The sequence below is a fragment of the Triturus cristatus genome, chromosome 11 (genome assembly GCF_964204655.1).
Source record: "Triturus cristatus chromosome 11, aTriCri1.1, whole genome shotgun sequence".
In the NCBI taxonomy this organism is placed as follows: Eukaryota; Metazoa; Chordata; class Amphibia; order Caudata; family Salamandridae; genus Triturus; species Triturus cristatus.
In genome coordinates this window covers 1006144542-1006167647 of record NC_140594.1, presented here as the reverse complement: position 1 = coordinate 1006167647, position 23106 = coordinate 1006144542, and the positions used below count along the sequence as shown (strand labels likewise).

General features: G+C 42.2%; 1 protein-coding gene across 3 annotated transcripts in view; it reads right to left on the bottom strand.

Moving 5' to 3' along the window:
* The window catches only part of LOC146785834 (transient receptor potential cation channel subfamily V member 6-like), a 318210-nt gene that overhangs the window by 187683 nt on the left and 107421 nt on the right, over positions 1-23106 (bottom strand). For all 3 annotated transcript variants that reach the window (XM_085635167.1, XM_085635169.1, XM_085635168.1), the window contains one exon: positions 21961-22059. In XM_085635167.1, coding sequence (XP_085491293.1) covers positions 21961-22059 — 99 coding nt within the window. The remainder of the gene's footprint in view (positions 1-21960; positions 22060-23106) is intronic.

Here is a 23106-nt window from a genome sequence, read left to right as displayed (position 1 = left end):
AGTCCTTGCAGTAGTCGACAATAGCATAAATACACTGTCTTCCTTCATTCATACCTTAGATAATATTGTTTAATCTAGTATTGATATTGTTCAAAGTGATGTATCTGTGTTATATCATGGTCAAAATCAATTACGATCTGTGATGCAGTTTGCATGGACGTTACAGACTCTCAAAATGGGAAAAGTACCTTGGGATTATTTGAACGCTTCTGCTTTGTTTTGACCATTTAATCTAACTGATAAACAGAGGTTTATGTTCATGAAAGATGCTACATACACGCTGCTACACATTGAACAATTAGAACACTTGCCATTTTCAGTGGCAGAGACTGATTCGGCTCTATGGTTAATTCATGGCGTTATCTCTCTCTCATTTTCGCTGTTTCAATTTAAATCTTGCTTGAAACATTTTCCAAATGGCCGCTTTGAACCCCTGGGTAGTATGTTTCTCCATGAATTGTGGTTCCTACCTTTCACATACAGATGTCAACGGTACGATAAGGAAGTTTTCCTAAGAGGGAAGGACTGCGATTCCACAGTAGGACATTCCCTAGTTTGTAAACACGTTAAGTTGCACAGCGCTTGTAACGTGTCTTCACCTAATCTTGCTTGTTTTTTTTAAAGGAACTCCCATCCCGGCAATAATTCCTGCTCTCACATTGCTTACTAACGGCAGTTATCTTATTTTGAACAACCACGACTGCTGTGGTTTACAGGCAGACATCCCGTATATAGTAACAGTTTCAGAACGTGTTACTTGTTGTAGCAATGTGCTTTGTCCACACCCGCATGGGAATGTAGATAGTTCCATTAGGCCTTCTATTCCGACTTTGAAAACAGATTTAAATAAATTAAGCACTATTGTATCAACAAGAAGTGGCTCTCACTTCGGCTCGAGAGACCTTCGAATTGCAGGTAACTAGAACATCTAGTGAGATTCAGTCATTGCTGAATACGAAACTCGCACTTCATTTTGGGGAGCTGATACATCAAATATTTAATCCGTCTGACACAGAGTGCCTTCTCATTTATTTAAACTAGTGGGGTCCGGCCTTGTGACTTCTTTTCAGATGATTTTTGAGGTAATACCGCCTTTATTAATTCTAATTTTTCCAGTGCCTTTGGAGGATTCCCATTAATCCTAGCACTGGCGGGTGCGTCCTCGTTCTTCTGTTCCTGTTTAGGAATGGCTGCTTAGCATGTGGTAATGCACAGACCCGGCCAGCTGCAACTGCACCGTGACCGAATTCAACAACTTTTTGGATGCTTGCCATTAGCGACGCTTAGCGTGAGTTATGGACTAACTTTTCAATTTGCCTACTTCACTTGCGAGCAACCTGTGTTCTAATGTCAGGGATGCCCTTTCTATTGGACTTTGGTTTTATGCCTCTCCAATACGTCATACTCGGACCAGGATTATGACCTGTTGCTGGGCCCCTTAGTGGCCCATGACCAGGCCTGCTCTTGGGATGGCCGTATGGCACGTGCTGCTACACTTGAAGTCTTGGCTGAGTGGAATGTCTGTCCGGCTGCACAGAACCGCTTGCGACGGAGTTTCATTGAATATCACACAAGCTGCCCTGATATGCTCTTGGAGGCATAGGATTATGAGGAACACGTGTGTTCCTTCGAGCTACTTGTTTGGATGGCATTCCTTTTTGCTACTAACTATAGGGATGACCTTCTGGAATGAATTGCATTCTTAAATTCACATACTCTGATGGATTGTCCATCTCCAAATGAATCATGTTCTCCGTGAACAACAGAATTTTAAATCTTCCAATTTGGAGGCATATCATCAAGGACCGGCGATAATTATCGCTAAGCGCACTTATCGCTAGGATAATTATCGCCGGGTATCGTGGAATTTTATCGCTGAGATGGCGTGCTATTAGCAACGCTTATCTCAAAAGCGATAAAATTCCAAACGCTAACTGCCAAATGTGAGATTATCGCTGGAAATCCAGCAATAATCTCACAGAGTTTGGCGATAGCTTGATGATAGGGCAAGGCCTACTTAGCCATGATATCCACCTTACATAGAATATCATGGCTAAGTCAGTCTTGAAGCAGGCGTAAGGAAAGTAGCGATAACAGAGGTTATCACTACTTTGCTTGTCGCTCTGCAGGTTAGCATGCCCATTGATAATTGGAGAAATGTTGCTTAGCGACATTTCTCCAGTTATGTCAGGGCAGGAACGCCCACTTTGCATCTCATTGGGCGTTCAGAAAACAGGCGCTAATGCATGGATTCACGCGATAGCGTGACCTTGCTGATTGGGCGATAAAATTATCGCCGCTTTTCGTCCGAAAACGGACACAAAAGCGGCGATAATTTTTTATCGCCTCCTTGATGATATATGCCCCTTCGTTTTTTTGAACCCTTCTAGACTCTGCTTACCTTTTGAACTCTGTTTGGGTCTTTTGTCTATTGACTACAACCTTACCAAGGAAAGGGTGTCATATAGCCGTTAGGGTCATTGTCGACATTGCTAAATTAGCATGAGCTCAGCTGCTATGATGCTGCTTTTGCACACGTTATTACATGACTTTATTTTGCAAGACACTGTTTGTGCCTTTCACATGAGAACCGTCTGCTTTCAGCATTCTGTGCCTGTTCCTGGAGTTTAGTCTGAACACGATGTGCAAGGTCGATAAACAATGCCCCTTGTTTTTCTGTTCTGGTCAGTCCCTAGCACCTAGAAAAAACATGCTAACACAGCTGCTACAGCTGGAAACTCGTGCTTTGATATTATGGGCATGCATGTTGTTCGAAAACACACTAGGAAAGGGACCTTTCCAGGGAGAAGAGCTATGCGGTTCCTATGGTGTAGAACTACCATCTAGGCACTAAGGTATGTGGTCTGCTGACAAAGACCAGAGATCTTCTTCTATGTATTAAACTTCTTCTAGCTAAGGGGAGGGTGGTTAGCCTTATAGTCCTTTATCTACTGACAGTATATGATGACATCCCCCTTTATAATTTATGGAATTGCAACAATGATAAATGTTTTAGGTTTATGCGTTTTGCTGCTGGTAGTGGCTCGTATACTGCATTATAGAGCACTATAGTTAAAATAAACATTTTGAACTATAACAGTGACTCTTTCAATTCTTATTGTGGACAGGTACGAGTGAGTGAGCGAAAGGGTATGTCTTTCTACTGCGATTCCTGAGAGAGTTGGGAGGGTTGTGTTCTGGGTTGTCTAATCATTTGTAGCCTCATGATTATGTAGGAGAACGAATGAGACACTATAGCTAGTCGGTTCTGGGATTTTGGGTACTGAGGCGATAGGAAAGCTCAGCCCCTACACACCGAGGTCCTGTTTTCCTATGCATAGTTCTGTGTATGTGCAGAATCCCTACAACACTTCAACCAGGAACTGGCCAAGTCCAAAAGAAAAGTAAAAACAGAAAAGAGGGCAGGGTAGGAATACCCTGAACCCGATGCCTTGGTTATGGCGCTCCGAGGGACCCTGGCAATGCAAAAAAGCATTTTCTTTTTAATTTTTGCCCCAAATTTGCGGCAAAATGAAAAGAAAAAAACAAGAGTGGGCTTCCATGCTTGTTTTGAATAGAGCCACGTCCTTGGGGCATTTTTTTTAAAATGAGTGGGTAACACAGTGACACCCTCCTTAGACTCTTGGAGCCCCCAGAACCACATCCTCTACTTGGCTTTATTTGTAAAAAGGAGGGGGCACATGGGACCCCTTTCCTGAGGCGTTATAAGCCCAGCTGAGGACCACCACCTCCACGGGGTAAATAGACATTGATAGGGCGGCGCAGATCCCTTCAGCCCTGGGGACCACCACCTCCCCGGGACTAAATAACACAATGGGGGAGGCCCAGGGACCACCACCTCCCCACAGGGTCCACCTCCTCCCTAGGGCCAAATATTTTTAAAAATTTGGGAGACCGGCTGTGTAGCCCCCCTTTCAGGCCACATAAGGCTCCAGGGAATACCACCTCCCTGGAGCTACCCGTGAACAAGAAAGGAGGGGGCTGCGCAGTCCCCCTCTTGGAGCCATACATGGCCCTAGGGACCCCCCAGAGCCGGCTCCTGCTATGTCCCGGGGTTCCCACTGCTAGGACTTAGCTGGTTGCTTTCGCTTGGTGGGAGCTTTGACAACTCCCACCAAGCAGAAGCAAACACTCCATTTCCAGTGGGCAAGAGCTCTCAAAGTGCTCCACCCTCTGGAAGTGTAGGTTTCATCTATTTGCCTGCCCACAGACATGCAGACAGGAAAACAGATGACATTATGACTCTTGCACAGAGAGAGCTGCCTTTCCAGCAGCTCCCACCTTGCATCAGCAATACCAGCTCGACCGTGGGGGCCTTGAGGCTCCCCCCACGGTCTCCATGCTGCACACTGGGTACCCAGTGCACCCAGGAGACACTGCCAGGGCATGAGGGGATGAGGTGCCTGGGGCCAAAACTAAACAGGAGAAGAGGGCTGCGGTGGCTCTTCTCCCCATTAAAAATATATGTATTTTAAGGCTGGGCCCCGGGGATGGGGACACCAGGGCTGAAACTGGCACGGGGAGTGGGGCTTTGTATACCCTTTCCCCCATTTGTTTATGGCCAGGCCCCAGGAGGTCGGTCCCCAGGGCCAAAATCAGCCATAGGAGGGAAGCCCCTCTTGCCCATTAAAAATATAAAAGTTTTAAGGCCGGGTCCAGGGGATGAGGTCACTGGGGTTGAAATTGGCCTGGGGAGGGGGCCCACATTGCCTGTCTTCCCCACTGTATTGTGGCTGGGCCTTGGCGGATGCATCCACTCACAGACTCACTGAGAGAGTCACTCATGCATGCACTCACACACCCACTCAGACTCAGGTGCACACTCATGGACCCACTCAGACTCATGCACCCACTCAGTGCCTCACTCACAGACTCCCTGTGAAACTCATACACCCACTCGCAGATCTACTCAGACTCACACACACAAACTCAAAGTCCTACCCTGACAATCATGCACCCACTCACAGACCCACTCAGAAACTCACACACCAACTCACAGATACACTCAGACATCTGTACACCCAATCATAGACTAATGCACCCACTCACTAACCCACTCAGACACTCATGCACTCACTCACAGACTGACTTACACACTCATGGAGGCACTTGCAAACCTACTCAGGCATTCTCACATCTACTCACTAACCCACTGAGACTCTCACTCAGACACTCATGCACCCACTTAAACACTCACACACCTGCTCACAGACCCACACAGACAATTATGAACCAACTCAGACACATATGCAGTCACTCCCAGACCCATATAGACACTCACACACCCACTCACACACCCTTTGAGATGCTCATGCACTCGCTCATACACCCACTGAGACACTCTTGTAGTCACTCACAAACTCACTCTCAAAGGTTACAGGTTACAGTTAGGAAATAAAATAGATATTCACTGAAAAACAACAAAGGTTACAGGGACGTTATAGTTAGGAAAAAGACTTAAAAAACCTTAGAAATTCACTGTAAAAAAACAACGGTTACAGGGACATAATAGTGAGGCTCAGATTTCACTCATTCAAAACCAGTGAAATTCAGCAGTTATTGCTAGCTGAGTAACCTCACATATTACATCATGGGTACTCACAAACTTTCTCTCGGGGGCCAAATTTACAGTGTGGTTTGTGGCCGAGGGCCGCACCGGTGGGGGTGGGGTCAGAGGGGGAGGGGCAGGGCTAAAGCAAAAAAAGATTGTGACCATGAGGTTGAACACAGGTCCCTGCAGCAGATGCCTTCGTCCACTGAGCCACCAGACCCGGCATACACACATATCTCTCTCTCTCCCTCTCTCCCCCTCCCTCCCCATCTCCCTCCCACTCCCTCCCTCTCCCTCTCTCTCTCCCCCTCCCTCCCCCTCCCTCCCTGTCTCTCTCTCCCTGTCTCTCTCTCCCGTCTCTCTCTCCCTGTCTCTCTCTCCCTGTCTCTCTCCCCTGTCTCTCTCCCCCTGTCTCTCCCCCTGTCTCTCTCCCTGTCGCCCTCCCTCCATCGCCCTCCCTCTGTCTCCCTCCACTGTCTTCCTCCCTCCCTCCGTCTCCCTCCCTGTCTTCGTCTCCCTCCCTGTCTCCGTCTCCCTCCCTCTGTCTCCCTCCCTGTCTCTCTCTCTCCCTCTCCCTCTCTCCCTCCCTCCGTCTCCCTCCCTCCCTCCATCTCCCTCCCTCCCTCCCTCTCCCTCCCTCCCCCTCCCTCCCTGTCTCCGTCTCCCTCCCTCTGTCTCCCTCCCTGTCTCTCCCCCTCCCTCTCCCTCTCTCTCTCCCTCTGTCTCCCTCCCTCTGTCACCCTCCGTCTCCCTCCCTGTCTCCCTCCCTCCCTCTCCCTCTGTCTCTCTCCCTCCGTCTCCCTCCCTCTTCATCCCTCTGTCTCCCTCCCTCTGTCACCCTCCCTCCCTCTCCCTCCCGCTCTCTCCCTCTGTCTCCCTCCCTCCCTCTGTCTCCCTCCATCTCCCTCCCTCCATCTCCCTCCCTCCCTCTGCCTCCCTCCATCGCCCTCCCTCCGTCTCCCTCCCTCTGTCTCCCTCCCGCCCTCCCTCTGTCACCCTCCATCTCCCTCCCTGTCTCCCTCCCTCTCCCTCTGTCTCCCTCCCTCTGTCTCTCCCAGTCTGTGCCTCTCTGTCTCCCTCTCTCTGTCACCCTCTGTCAACCTTTGCCTCCCTCCCTCTCCCTCTCCCTCTGTCTCCATCTCCCTCCCTCCCTCCCTCCGTCACCCTCTGTCATCTCACCGTGTGTGTGTGTCAGCCCTCAGCCCCGGCTGAGACAGCTTCCCAGCACGCACACACAGCCGCACCCAGTACTTCACAGGTCTTTAAGAGACCATTTATATGTTAATAAGCTTTGTTCCCCCACAGAGCAGAGTCTATGAGGCCGGGATGCTGCAGTGTTTGCTAACACTATTATTTTTTTTTTTAAACACAGGTAGGATGTCTGCAAGGTCCGCGGGCCGCCAAGGAAGGCTTGCCGGGCCGCTGGCGGCCCACGGGCCGTACTATGAGTAACTGTGTATTACATCAATCATGACATGCTCAGTGACATCACTGATGTCATCTCAAATGACATCACTGATGACATCATCCAAAGAAGTACTCACACACCCCCTCACATCCCAATACACCCATTCTCACACCCACACAGTCACTTACATGCCCATTCAAAGACACATTCAAGTGCTCACACAACCACTCACTCATCCGCAGTTACTCACACGCCCACTCATTCATATAGCCACTCACACAGCAACACACTCACTCATACAGCTACTCACATACCCACTTATTTAACCTATATAGATACTCACACACCCACTCACTCCCCTATACAAACAAACACTCCACACAGCCCCTTACTCACCAATACAAGTACTCACATACCCACACAACCACTTACATACCTATTCACACACCATGCAATCACACAGACACTTACTCTACAATACAGCCACTCAAAAACCAACTCACTTAACCAAACACCCACTCAAACAGCCACTCACTCACCCATACAGACGCTTACACAGCCAGTTCCTCACTCATACAACCATTCATACACCCACTTCCTCACCCATACAGTCACTTACACACCCACACACCCACACACCTACCCATACAGCCATTCACACAGCCACTCACTCATCTATACAGTGACTCACACACCCAGTCACTCACCCACACAGCTACACACACCCAATTATACACTCATCTTGCAACTCACACATCCCCTTATACCCCCATCCAGCCACTTAGACAAGCACCCACACACTGATATACACAGACACACAGCCATTCACATAATATATGTTAAAAGTTGTATTTCTCATTAGTAGTACACTTAGTATACTATGTTTACTTTTGCAGTACCTTGGTGTATGTATATTTAACACTCATAAACTTTTAGAAAACACTCACACTCGCTGGATGATGTAATCAATGATGTCATCAGTGATGTAATTTGAGATGTCAGAAGTGATGTCCCTGAGCATGTTCATGAGTGATGTAATATGTGAGGTCCTAAGCAGTGCATTGAGGGGCATGAGTTATAGGTCAGCTAAGTATGACTGCTGGATTTCACTGGTCATGTACGAAAGAAATCTGAGCCCAACTATACCGCCCCTGTAACCTTTGTTTTTATAGTAACCTAGGGGCAACCTTTTCTTCAATATATATATATATATATATATATATACATTCACTTAAAAAACCATAGGTTTCACACATGTTATAGTTAGCTGGGCATTTCCCTAGTAAAAAACCATTGAAATTCCCCCGTTATAGTTAGTGCAGGCAACTATTACTCACGCGACCGCAATCCGCTGCTGATGACGTCAGATATTACATCACTGTATTTAGACACTTATTTACCCATGTCTTCTTCCATTCATCTTTAGCTATACATGTATTACATTTTTTTTTTTTCAGAAAGACACATATGTCATCAGTGATGTAATATCTGACGTCATCAGCAGCGGATTGCGGTCGCGTGAGTTATAGTTGCCTGCACTAACTATAACGGGGGAATTTCATTGGTTTTTTACGAGGGAAATGCCCAGCTATGGGGCGACCAGGTGGTCTGATGTTGTCCTTGTGCAATTTAGGCAATAAATATAGTATGGGAAGTTTAGGGTAGTCCCTTTTCAGATAGCAAAATTCCTCCCACACCAAAAGGCCCTTGTCCTTCCAAGTCGTAAGTTTATCCCAGATATTAGTGATGCTCAAATTGTAGACATCCCAAGATATGGATATGTAAAAATTGGTGTCTTGGAGTTGTCGTAAGGCTTCACTGATGTAGTAATCTTTGTCTAGGATAACTACATTGCCCCCTTTGTCCGCAGGGCGTATAACTAGACTAGTGTCACTAGCTAGTGTGTTAAGTGCCTGTCTCTGAGTGTAAGATAAATTGTTGGAGAAATTACCTGAGTGTTTTTTGCTAAATCTAAGATCCACCAAAGATTTTGCAATACAGTCATGGAAAGTATCAATGTTATCATGGGGGAGAGGAGGTACAAAAGTAGATTTCACTCTAAAATCAGTACACGCTGCTGCCCCCTGAGTGAGATCCATATCAGCCAAAATAGTGAAAAGGGACTACCCTAAACTTCCCATACTATATTTATTGCCTAAATTGCACAAGGACAACATCAGACCACCTGGTCGCCCCATTGTCTCTTCCATAGGTAGTGTAAGTGAACACATCTCAAAATATGTTGACCATTTTCTTAGAGAATTTGTTACTTCACTTACCAGCTATTTGAGAGATACGAAGGATTTTCTTTGTAAAATTGATAATCTGATTTGGGAGCCCACCTACCTGTTCATTGTGTTGGATGTCCAGTCCCTGTACACAATAATCAATCACCAACATGGGTTGGAAGCCTGTGAGCACTTTCTTAAGCAAAGACCTATCAGGTATCGAGAGCACAGTCGCATGATAATTGAAATGATTGACTTCTGTCTCAAAAACAATATCTTTTCTTTTAATGGCGCCCTCTATAGGCAGGTAAATGGTACTGCCATGGGTTCTTGCTTTGCTTCCAGTTTCGCCAACCTGTTCATGGGCTACTGGGAGCAAAAAATATTCGCCAGCAGTACCCTGGAAACTGATTTTCGCAAAGTCGTCATGTGGCGCCGCTACATTGATGATTTGTTCATCATCTGGAATGGTTCCAGCGGTGATGCAGAGGAGTTTATCAAGAAACTCAATACTAACAGTTACAATATTGTTCTAACTGGGAGTATTAATGCCACCAAAACTGACTTTCTTGATGTGGGACTGGAAGTTAAACAGAACAAGATAAGCACCACCCTCTTTCGGAAAGCCACAGCAGGGAACAGCATTCTGCATGCCCTCAGCAGCCACCCAGATGTGCTCAAATGGAGCATTCCGTACGGGGAGTTGCTGAGGGCAAAGAGAAACTGTAACAGCTCCGATGCCTACGCAGCTGAGAGGGACAACATCGTTAGTCGATTTCAAACCAGAGGCTACCCTAAATGGGTTTTGAAAAAAGCGAAGGAACGCGCAGAAGGGATTAGTAGAGCTGATACCCTTAAAGACAAAGTAGAGAGTGAGACAGAAAACAATAAAACTGGGGCCCGCATGATTCTCACGTATAACTCAGATGCGCATAAAATCAAACGCATCTTTGCCAAACACTGGGACATTTTGAAATCTGATGGGGTGGTTGGCAACCTGGTTCCTGAAAGGCCCAGCATAACCTACAGAAGGGATAGGAACATACGGGACATAGTAGTAAGAAATGATATTACTGAGTATACTACTAACACCGGTCATGGCCTCGTGGGATTCTTCCCATGTGGCCATTGTAAGGCTTGCAAATACAGCAAATTTAAAGACAGACTGGAATATGGTGGAGTGTCTAGGAAAATCACCCAATTTCTAACATGCAGTACCTGTTTTGTGATCTATGCCATTGAGTGTACGTGCAAACTATGGTATATTGGGAGCACCACTTGTCCAGCCAAAAAGAGGGTGTTGGAGCATCTGAGAGCTATTACCAACAATGACCAAAAATACCCTGTTGCACGTCATTTTTATGATAAACATTTTTCTAATGTGTGTGACATGAGTTATTTTATCCTTGAACACATACCTAGAAATCCCAGAGGTGGGGACAGAACTCTCACCCTCAGACAACGGGAGTCCAGATACATCATAGATTTCCAAACGAGAAGCCCGGGTGGGTTAAACCTGGACGAAGAAATGTCAATCCACCTCAAAGATGGATCTTAGTATGCATTCGGGTACTGTTTGGAGATGCACACTCTCTTGCTGCAACTATCAATAAGTTGTGTGTTTATGGATATTTTTCATGCTCTGTGTAATTTTCTAATTCCGTTTCTTGTTCCATGAGATTGCATTGCATCAATTTCACTTTTGTATATTTTTCTTGAGTTACTATATGAATTGCTCACATTGATATATATATTTTTCTTGTATTTTTTACAGGAGGGAAGGAAGGAGCCCTTCACTCATATTCACCAGCACGGGCATCCTACCCTTTTCCTCCATGTTGTCACCCTTCACTAGCTCATCACCTCAACTTCTTCACCTGCAGTTCCGGGTTAAAGCATACGAGCACGCTAACTGGTCATACTCGGGTTTTAAGATAAGTTCTTTGGACCCAGGGTCATTATATGGATTTATTGATCTTGGTCTATTAGTAGCTCTATTTTAGAATTATTATGACCGCAATTATTATCTTGACCTGGGCCCGAGACTGAAGCATAACAGTAAGTTGTCGGGGCACTTGCCCGTAGTTTTTAACACCGGGACCTTTTGCATATTTATGCGCGGATTGTGGCATTTATCCTGTTGCAAATTCACTTTTTTATGCACTTGCCAAATATTTTCTCATAGTGATAGTGGTACACTTTGTATGCGAGCCTGATGTGTCTCACTTTGAATTCCAGTGTAACCACTTACTGTTCTTGCCTACAAGTATGTGCATTTCTGTTTCTAGGGACTTACCCTTGCATGTTAATTTACGAGGTACCGCAGTTCGAGCTGGCGGCTAGCACTCTGCATTGATATTCATTTAGATTACATGCCAATTTAATCTCTGTATGTGTCATTGACGAGGTAATACAGTTCGAGCTGGCAGCTAGCACTTTGCATTGATATTCATTTATGTTACATGCCAATTTAATCTCTGTATGTATACACTACGTTATGTCATTGACATGTTACACAAATGCACTTTCTTGCTTTACCTCTGGTTATTTTACCTTTTACCTTTCCAAGATGGCCGCTACATGTACTACCTTGTAGTCCTTCGTTGAATGTGATGACCAAATACTAACACTCAATGCTTTATTTAAAGACTGCTTGAACGCACACTTTCACACGTGGTCAAGGCTTGTCGCCGAAACGTGTTGTGTGGATTAAACACTTGGATTAGTTACCTCGCTGGTTGCCTGTTTCTTACTGAGAGCGCACTACTCAATTGGCTTTCTTGTGGATATTATCTTTACCGGCGCGCTCCGCCGGCGTGTGTGCCACCTCTCTTGGGTCCCAGCAAATCCGGAAGGAGCAACATACTTTGTGGATATATATATATATATATTCAGTGAAAAAACCATAGGTTTCACACATGTTATAGTTAGCTGGACATTTTACTCGTAAAAAACCAATGAAATTGCCCCGTTATAGTTAGTTCAGCTAACTATAACTCGCACGCGCCCGCAATGCACTGCTGATGACGTCACATATTACATCACTCATGACATGGTCAGTGACATCACTCATGACATCACTGATGACATCTCAAATGACATCACTGATGACATCACTGATGACATCATCCAGTGAATGTGTGTTTTTCTGAAAATTAAATATGTTTTATATATGTATATCTCAAGGTCGATGGAAGAATAAATGGGTATATAAGTGTCTAAATGGATGATTTGTTTTTGAAAAATTGATTGTGTAACTGACTGATTAAGTGTATCATAGTGAATACATGGCTTAGTGAGTAATGTTTAAATATGTAAATATCTGTATCAGTCTCTCACTTTGTGTATAAGTGGCTGCATGGGTTGGTGAGTAGCTACATGGGTGTCTATATAGGTTATTAGTTGGTTTTTTGAGTATCAGTCTGAGTGTCTGCATGGTTCGGTGGGGGGTATTATGTAGTGCATAGGTGCATGAATGAGTCACTCACTGTTTGTATGTGTTGAAGACAGCATGTGTGCAGGACTGTATGGGTGGATGAGTGTGTGTATGGGTGTGTTAGTGAGTGAATGACTGTCTCAATAGTGTCTTTATGAGTAACTACATATGTTTTAAACTAGTATATGTGACTATTGGTGTATATAAGTGAGTATATGTGAGAGTGAGAGATTGAAAGAGTTCCTGTATGAATAAGTATGTGTTTCTATAAGTGATTGTTTAAAAGACTAAGTATGTGTAAGTTTCCGTAGAAGTAAGTGTGGTGGTGTGTGTATAACTGTATATGCAAGTAAAAGTATGTTTGATTCTTTATTAGTATGAGTGACTATGTGTGTGAGTAACTCTATGGATGAGTGGCATTGTGTAACTGGATGTATAGGTGTATGAGTACATATGATGAGTGAGTACATGTATGAGTGACTGTATAGGACTGTTGGTGAATGAGTGAATGTGTATGTGAATCTTAGAATTACTGAAGAGGTTGTTGTAACTGGTATTGGTATGTCCATTGTTTTAAAAATTTTAGTCTCTATTATTGAATGTGTGTATCAAAGGTTATATTAGGGTGAGAGGAGGTCTGCCACTCTATCACAAGGATGATGTCATCAGTGATGTCATTTGAGATGTCATCAGTGATGTCATGAGTGATGTCACTGACCATGTCATGAGTGATGTAATATGTGACGTCATCAGCAGTGCATTGCGGGCGCGTGCGAGTTATAGTTAGCTGAACTAACTATAACGGGGCAATTTCATTGGTTTTTTACGAGTAAAATGTCCAGCTAACTATAACATGTGTGAAACCTATGGTTTTTTCACTGAATTTCTAAGGTTTTTTAAATGCTAATTCCTAACTATAACGTGTGTGAAACTCATGGTTTTTTCAGTGAATTTGCAAGGTTTTTTAAATGCTAATTCCTAACTATAACGTGTGTGAAACCTATGGTTTTTTCAGTGAATTTGCAAGGTTTTTTAAATGCTAATCCCTAAATATTTCGTTTTTGAAACCTATGTTTTTTTCTGAGAATTTGTATGGTTTTTTATATGCTAAGTTATGTATTTTTAATTAAAGATATTTTTTTTTATTTAAATAAAATTACTTTATATTCATTTATATATTATCTGTATTTTTTTTTAATTATTTTTTTAAATAATTTTTTTTTTTTTTTTTTAAATAATTTTTTTAATTATTTAATGTCCTCTTTTTTTTATTTTTTTATTTATAAATTCTTGGGGTGCGCGCTCTGAGCGCGCACCTAGTACTATTTCGTATGTTTTTTATGAATTCCGGCGTACGTTATTTACGTACGCAAATATACTTATTGGTGCGCGCTGGGAGCGCGCACCCAGTACGTATGCGTACGTACGTACGCATGCGTCCTACGCCCTCGACGCGGTTTACTTCCGCATACGCTAAAATTACACGCAATAACGGTCGCGTATACGCGTGTTAAACGTATGCGCGCTAGGTGCGCGTATATGACGTATGCACCTGCGCGTTTACGCGTTCGTGCATACGTCATCACGGGGTGCGCGCACGGAGCTTGCGCAGTGCGCGCACCTCGGGTTTATACATAATAAAACAACATTTCTTATTGGTTATCATTACTTTCAGTTTCTAATTGTTTCAATACCACACCCAATCCCCTCATGGCAAGTCATGTGATCAAGAATCATCACTTATGATTGGTTTGAAGTACTTTCTGTTCCAGATTCTTCCCAAACCACACCTACTCCCCTCATTATTAGTTCTGATTCCTTTGGAGAAGGAGCTATTCTGTTGTTGAGAGACAATGGCTGAACAGCAACCTACTTCAGACAGTGAGCAGGACACTCTTGAGAGGCAGAGGAACAGGAAGCAGAAGGACAGCTTTGTATGGCAGTTTTTTACTTTTCCTGAGAATGAGAAAAAGGTAAATGCACCAAAAGTTACATGTGTACTTTGTAAAAAAGTCTTATCTCGTGGGAATCCTAACAAGAAATATTCTTTTAGCATTCACACTATGTTGAGACATGTTTACAAAATGCACCCAGCATCTTATCGTCGAGCTTCTGGAGAAAACCCTCCACCTGCTCAGCCGATGACATCAGCAGCAGCTCAGCCGAGCACATCTTCGGCAGCTCAGGGGAGCACTTCAGCTGCGATGGTGCCTTCACCTGTTTCTTTACCTCTTGTTGGTCCACCTTGTTTGGCGAGGTTGTCTACACGGTGCACTGATTGCGGTTCTCTTATTTCTGTGGGGGAGACCAGTCTTGATCTCCTTCAGAGAAAATTTGATGCGCATTCATGCACTAGGCCATAGATGTTTTTTCTTTTTTTGCGTTTTTCTCTTCCTGTTTCCCTCCATTAACTCAAGGGCTCTTTTAAGAGCCACTTATAAACTTAACCAAACAAATTATTTTTTTGAAAATTTTTTTAAAATTTTTTTTTGAGGTGCGCGCACCCTGCGCGCACCCAAGGTTTTTTTTTTTTTTTTTTGTTTTTTTTTTTGAGAGACTCCCCCTTTTTCCTACTAATGCAACTGTGAAATCACCAGAGCAAAACGCAACAAATCTCTTCCTGTAATTCCTATTTGCACACAGAGTCATGTTTTCACATTAGTCACAAAACGAAAAATCTTTGCCAATTTGAATGCACACTTACTGCTCTTTTTTGTTGGCAAGTGAAAATCACTTTTACAGACTGACACATTATGAATCCACTTTTCAGATTTTTTTAAATGCACATGTCCAGACTGCTTTTTCAGACCACAAACCATGTGTATGCTGGGTTACTGCCTACACTCCAGCAAGGGCAACCAGCCTTAGTGATGCTGAATGTATTTGCATTACAGACTGAAACCTCAAAACCCCACAGCACATTATCAGAGCCAGGACCTCTGTTCTCTACACCTCTCTCCACTCAGCAGAACCAGATAATGGCAATCTTTCCCTCTATTTTTCCACACATATATATGTTAATTTCAAATCTCACTGCTTCCCCCTTTTTTTCAAATGTAATCACACATTTCTATTGCTTGAAAACCAACCCTTTTCCAAAAGTACCCTTCCCCCTACTTCACTTCTGCCTAGTTCCCTTCCCCCAACTTGACTTCTGCCTGCTACCATAGCAACAGCTCATGGAACACTGCTGTGTGGAGTTAGGTCAGAAGTTCACCACACAATGTTTCAATTCCACAGAGCAAGAGTGCTTGACTTTTCAAACCTTACAGCAAATCCATAGTACTGTTCTTTGGTAACACTTTTTTCTGAACCAATACAAAACATGCTTCTATTATTTTACACATACAGCCTAGTTTTTAGTGTAGAATGGTATGAAACAGCCAATCAGTTCTTTTTTTAAAAAAAAAAAATATGTATGCCTCCATTTCCAAACTGTCTTTCATTTCTTTTTACCATTCTACTGAATTACACCTCCTGAGTGCATCCAGATCTCCTTTGAAGATGTTCACAGTGTGGATTGTAGGACACAGCTATGTCTTCTGGAGTGAAAAATTTGCAGAGAAAAGAGGTATGGTGAGAGACCTTGCTTTGCCAAATGTAGACATCAAGTGGATTGGTCAGAGAGGGTTAAAGTGGCACCAATTAATGCCTTTGGTGAAAACCTTTCAACATCTCCCACAGCCTAACCTTATTATTGTGCACTGTGGTGGTAATGATCTAGGCACTTTAACTGGGGTAGGTTTGGAAATGCTTATTAAGGACACCTTTGTGCAATTGATGTCGCTTTTTCCACAAACTGCCTTTGTATATTCTAACATATGCCAAAGGCAAAAGTGGAACTGGTCCAACCAATTTTGTCCGCAGATTGACAAAGCAAGGAAGCACGTCAACAAATCTATTTCTGCTTTCCTCAGAGACTATGGTATGGGTTCCATTTACCACAACAACTTGCGTTACGACATGCAAGACATTTATAGAGGAGATGGTGTGCACTTCAATGATGAAGGGAACAGAGTCTTCCTCTTGAACCTCAGACTCTGCGTCGGTACTTACTTGTAGGTACCGAAAAACAAACAATAAACACAAGGGCTCTTTTTAGAGCCACCTTATATCTAAACACTTAAATGCAATTTTTTTAAAATTTCTTTTATTTTTATTTTTTTTCCGGGTGCGCGCAGGGTGCGCGCACTCGGCGATATTTTTTTACAAAATATTATTCTTTTTTTTTGCCCTACAAGGTCCTACTTTGACCCCCTTACAATGCCTACTGGGTCTATTTCTACCCACTCTGCCCCCTTTTCAACTGCTCCCCCTTTGATTATCACCTCCTCTTTATGCGATAGCCAAAATGGCGGCCGCCGCTTCCTGACTTCCACCGATTCGAATGTTTACTAAGATCTAACAACCAATCAGAATTGCGCTCGCGCACGGCAGGGTGCGCGCACCCAGCGCGCACTCTGCGCGCTTACAGATATATATATTGATTCAAAGGCTATTTTCTCAGAATCTACTGAACAGATTTACACCAAACCTACAAAAGGCACTTCCTTGACCTAGGGACTACCTCTCTGCCAAATTTTGAGTAATTCTGTTCAGCCGTTCGGGCTGTAGCTCGTTCTAAAGGTCCTATGGAAAAATGCATGGGAAAAACGCGTTTTGGGACCCCCCTTTTATCTCAGCCCCCGCTTGACAGATCCCCCCGAGACTTTCAGGGTAGGAGCGGAGCGTAGCGCCCCACCTATTTTGAGAAATTCGCGAGGATTCGTCGACCGGCGCCAAAGTTATTCAAAATAGAATGTTGAGGTTTTCCTATGGAAACGTGGTCCTAACTATAACTACCTACTGGCGACCGCCAGTAGGTAATATATATATATATATATATATATATATATATATATATATATATATATATATATATATATATATATGTATATATATATATATATATATATATATATATATATGTGTATATATATATATATATATATATATATATATATATATATATATATATATATATATATATATATATATATATATATATATATATATATATTCCAACAAATGAAGTTACCCTCATATGTAAGGAGCCACAAAAGGTAAGTCATAGTCCCATATTTATTCACAAAGGTTTGCAGGCAGCATAACGAGGCAGCATCCTCAGTATCGCCAAAGGCATTTCAAGTCTTCATGACCCTTCATCAATGGCAGTTAAAAGTACACTCGCAGACTGGCCACGAACGACTTATTACATGCAAACACCTCCCAAGTGGGCGTGGCCTCTCCTGTGGCCTTCTGGTATTTGAAGTCATCAGTTGATTTTTTACTCAAGTAAGTCTGTCTGCAGCGCCTCATTTACTCAAATATAACATCCCAGTGGAATGATGACAGTCCTCATTAAAAGCACGCTGCAATTGTTGCCCTCTTGTGATGGTTTTACCAACCCGATAAGATGGGGCCGGCATGGCCTCACAGCGGGGACGCCGCTTCTGCAGCGGGGCTCCTTCCGCGGCCGGGGATTTTCCCAAGTGAGTCTGTCTGCAGCGTAGTAAAAAATCAACTGACAACTTCAAATACCAGAAGATCACAGGAAAGGCCACGCCCACTTGGGAGGTGTTTGCATGTAATAAGTCGTTTGTGGCCAGTCTGCGAGTGTACTTTTAACTGCCATTGATGAAGGGTCGTGAAGACTTGAAACGCGTTTGGCGATACTGAGGATGCTGCCTCGTTATGCTGCCTGCAAACCTTTGTGAATAAATATGGGACTATGACTTACCTTTTGTGGCTCCTTACATATGAGGGTAATTTTGTTTGTTAGAAAAAAAAAATATATATATATATATATATATATATATATATACATATATATATATATATATATATATATATATATATATATATATATATATTATCTACTGGCGGTCGCCAGTAGATAGTTATAGTTAGGACCACGTTTCCATAGGAAATCCGCAACATTCTATTTTGAATAACTTTGGCGCCGGTCGACGAATCCTCGCGAATTTTTCAAAATAGGTGGGGCGCTACGCTCCGCTCCTACCCTGAAAGTCTCGGGGGGATTCGTCAAGTGGGGGCTGAGATAAAAGGGGGGTCCCAAAACGCGTTTTTCCCATGCATTTTTCCATAGGAGCTTTAGACACAGCTACAGCCCGAACGGCTGAACATAATTACTTGAAATTTGGCAGAGAGGTAGTCCTCAGGTCAAGGAAGTGCCTTTTGTAGGTTTGGTGTAAATCTGTTCAGTAGATTCTGAGAAAATAGCCTTTAAATCAATATATATATCTGAGCCAGCTTACGGTGCGCTTACGGTGCGCTTACCGTACGCGTACGGTGACGTGCGCGAGCGCGATTCTGATTGGCCGTTAGATCTTAGTAAACATTCGAATCGGTCGAAACCAGGAAGCGTCGGCCGCCATTTTCTCTCTCGCACTCTGACAGGGGGTTGAAAAACAAAGTGCAAAAACATGTCAAGAGGCTGTTTAGACAGCTCCCCAGCACCTAGCCATGTCGAGGGAGTCCCCAACGATCCCCCAAGTGAAAAAAGGAAATTTAAATTTTTTCGCAAATTTCGCCGATTACGCTTACCGTACGCGTACGGTAATAAATAAAAATAAAAAAAATAAAAATATCCACATTCTCCCCACCCCGTGTGCAAATGGTGCCCGAAGGACACCATTTGTGCATGGCTTCAAAGTTACAAACAAAACATATATTTTATCTGTCACAACGATGCTCATCATATGTCCTCCATGTGCGCACGGTGCGCGAAGCGCATCGTGCGTTCATGGCCCATCTAGCATAACGTGGGCACGCGGTACGCAAAGCGCACCGCGTGCTCACTGTGCGCGCATGGTGCGCGAAGCGCACCGTGCGTGCATGGAACGATCTGCGTTAAGTGGGCGCGCACGCCACAAATGGCGTAAAGTAACTTAGCATTTAAAAAAACGTACAAATTCACTGAAAAAACCATAGGTTTCACACACGTTATAGTTAGGAATTAGCATTTAAAAAACCTTGCAAATTCACTTAAAAAACCATAGGTTTCACACATGTTATAGTTAGCTGAACATTTTACTGATAAAAAACCAATGAAATTCCCCCGTTATAGTTACTGTAGGCAACTATAACTCACGCGACCGTAATCCTCTGCTGATGACATATGTGTCTTTATGAAAAAAAAATATTTGTAATATATGTATAGCTAAAATTTAATGGAAGAAGACATGGGCAAATAAGTGTCTAAATACAGTATTAGCATCAGCAGAGGATTACGGTCGCGTGAGTTATAGTTGCCTACAGTAACTATAACGGGGGAATTTCATTGGTTTTTTATCAGTAAAATGTCCAGCTAACTATAACATGTGTGAAACCTATGGTTTTTTAAGTGAATATATATATAGCTAAATATTGCCTTTAGTAATATACTTAATTGTAACAAAATGTTAATTCAAATTTTTAACTTATTTTAAAATAGACATGTTTAAATCAAATAAATACATCGTTTTTTTACCAGGTTTACCACAAATGGAACAAAAATAAAATGTCCGCAAGAGTGGGTATTTTTTAAAATTATTTTCTAAAAATGATTATTTATATAGTAAATGAATAGAGTTAAATTAGATCATTATTTAATACACCCTTAATTTAAAGAGGTAACATTTTATTTGAACGGTTTCACATTAATATTAATTATTTTACATTATTAAATATTTCAGTTTTTATATACGTTATTAAATGGATAAACCCTATTACTTTTCTCGATATTTTCCCATAAGGAGAACTCCACCCCAGGGGTGGTAATCTCTACGAATAGGTTAAAAGTTACTTATAATAACTTGAAACTCATAAATTCATTCATAGGAGGCTTCACCCCCTCATCTGAGGGAGTAGAGAAAATGAAGTTCAAAGGTAGGTGTAAATCTCCACTGGAAAATAGTGAATAGCAAAAGGTTGGAGTGTTACATTGGGGTGTAGGAGTAGAGTAACTTGTAAATAGATCCTAATGTGTAAATTTACTTTAGTTGATCAGGCCCCAAGAGAGGGCCAGAAAACGACCAGGTAAGTCTCTTTCCTTAGAATCACCAATATTGTAGGCATCATCAATTCTGGGGGGAGGGCATAATTATTCCCAATCATTAATTTTTGGGAATAACTTGTGGGAATTAGTGTTTCTCTGTAATTTCTGCATATGTTTGCCTGGCTTTTCAGTCATTTTGCCTGCACCCAGCCTAAACCTAGAAAGCCAATGGTCCAGGTAAAAACACTCTGGACCTGCATGTTCCTGCTGATTTTATAATCCTGAATAGGCTGTTAATGGGATAAGGATTTGTGGGGTACTCATGGGGTGTCCTAATTGTTTGCTAAAAGCAAAAAGGGGTCTATAAAAAGAAGTAAGCTAAATCTTACTTGTAAATATATACTTATTGATTAACATAAGTGAATATTTTTTGTACAACAAAAGGTGTATGGAGTAATGGAACTTTTGCTGACCCATAATTTACTCCTGAAAGCAGTGAGTTTTTGTGGTAATACAAGTAATATTACATGAAATAGTCCAGATTTAGACCTCCTTTACAACTAGTATTAGTTCCTGATTCTGTTAAAAATTGAGTTTCCAACGTAATTGGGAATTAAAGGTGATGTGGACATACTGCCCTTCTGATTTCCCCCATTGAACTTTGAAATTTGTAGATGAAGAATGCCCACTAAGCGGGCACTTAGCAGAGTAACTGATTGCAATGCTGATTCCTGTGTTAATTTCAGTGCCCATTTCAGAATACCATAGTATTCCCACATCCTGAAATTACCAAACCCCTATGTCTAATGTCTGTGTGTGTGTGTGTGTGTGTGTGTGAGCGTGGGTGCATGTGTGTGTGTGTGTGTGTATGCATGTGTGATCAACATCCGTCTCCTTGAAACGTTCTATTTCCACTTCATAGGCAAAACCATGAAACAGCATAGTTTTTTACTCAGCAATATTACTCTAACTTTGTATACTGTGGATCAACAGGTGATGCGAGTTTAACAGAACAATTTGACGTTTGTGAGACTGCAACTACAGAACAAATGTATCATTTATTCATTGTCAAATTCAGTGGTCTCATGACGATATAACCAAGGTACACATGAGAAACATGGTGACTCCTGAGGACACCTATCTAGAACAGCAGAGGGGCTCTGCTCAGGAACCATTGGTCTCTTTCAATATTCCAATACTTACAAAACTAAGCATTTGTTTATGCAACAGAAAATGAGTCAATACAAGGCTTGAATTTGCAATTCACATTTTTGTTACCTTGTTTATCTCGTGAGTGTAATGGAGCACCACTTTCAACTAAAAGTTTAATAATCTTCTCATTTCCAATGCAGACTGCAAATGATAAAACATATTCTCCTGAAATGGAAAACAATATGATTTATTGCAATTGGCAGCAAAATATAATTTTCACAAATATGTTAAGAGATGAAAAACATACTGATTAACATATCTTAATGTATTCTTTATTTCTAATTGTTATTACGGTAGCATTTCCTACTGTGTTACAATTCTATACAATACAATACTCACCACCTATTTAGCTTCTACCTTCCCTTTAGTTGTTAATTTTTTCCTCGTCTCCTTGCCTCATAGGTGCCACCTTGCACTGTAAACAAAGATGCCTTACTGAAGGTGGTTATCTTCACTTTGAGGGTATTCTTTTATGCCAATGGGTGCTTGTGAAAAGCTCCTGCAGCTTCCATGAATCTACACGGATTCATGAAATTGCATAGCTATGTGATAATTTGAAATTCAACTAAGTACTTACGTTATATGAGCTGTAGTTTGTTGCAGAATCAGGAACTAATACTAGTTGTAAAGGAGGCCTAAATCTGGACTATTTAATTTAATATTACTTGTATTACCACAATGCCCACTGCTTTCAGGAGTAAATCATGGGTCAGCAAAAGTTCCATTACTCCATATACATGTTATTGTACAAATAATATTCACTTATGTTAATCAATAAGTTATATTGCCACATACAGAAATGTGATTTTAGAAATATTTTCTAAAACTGTTATAAATAACATTTTATGAATCATCTTGTTGTACTAAACAAAACAATTACACTTTCTAAAGCTCCTAAAGGCACTGACAAATAAAGACACCCTTAGAGACTTAAAAAAAGTTAAGAATTTCAATTCTACTTGATTTGCATTTGCATACTGGGTAGATACTCATACAGCAGTGGATGAACATATTCAAGAGCTCAGATTCACTTAGCCATTTGAAGAAAAAAAAGTAATCCCCTGCCTCCTGCAACTTTTTTACATATAAAATTCTATGCTAAGACTTAAGTAGACAGAAAATAGAAAATTGTTAAACCAGAGATTGTTGACCAGATTTATAGTCCAGATTATACAAAGAGAAAGAAGATGGAGCACAATTGATAAAAACATC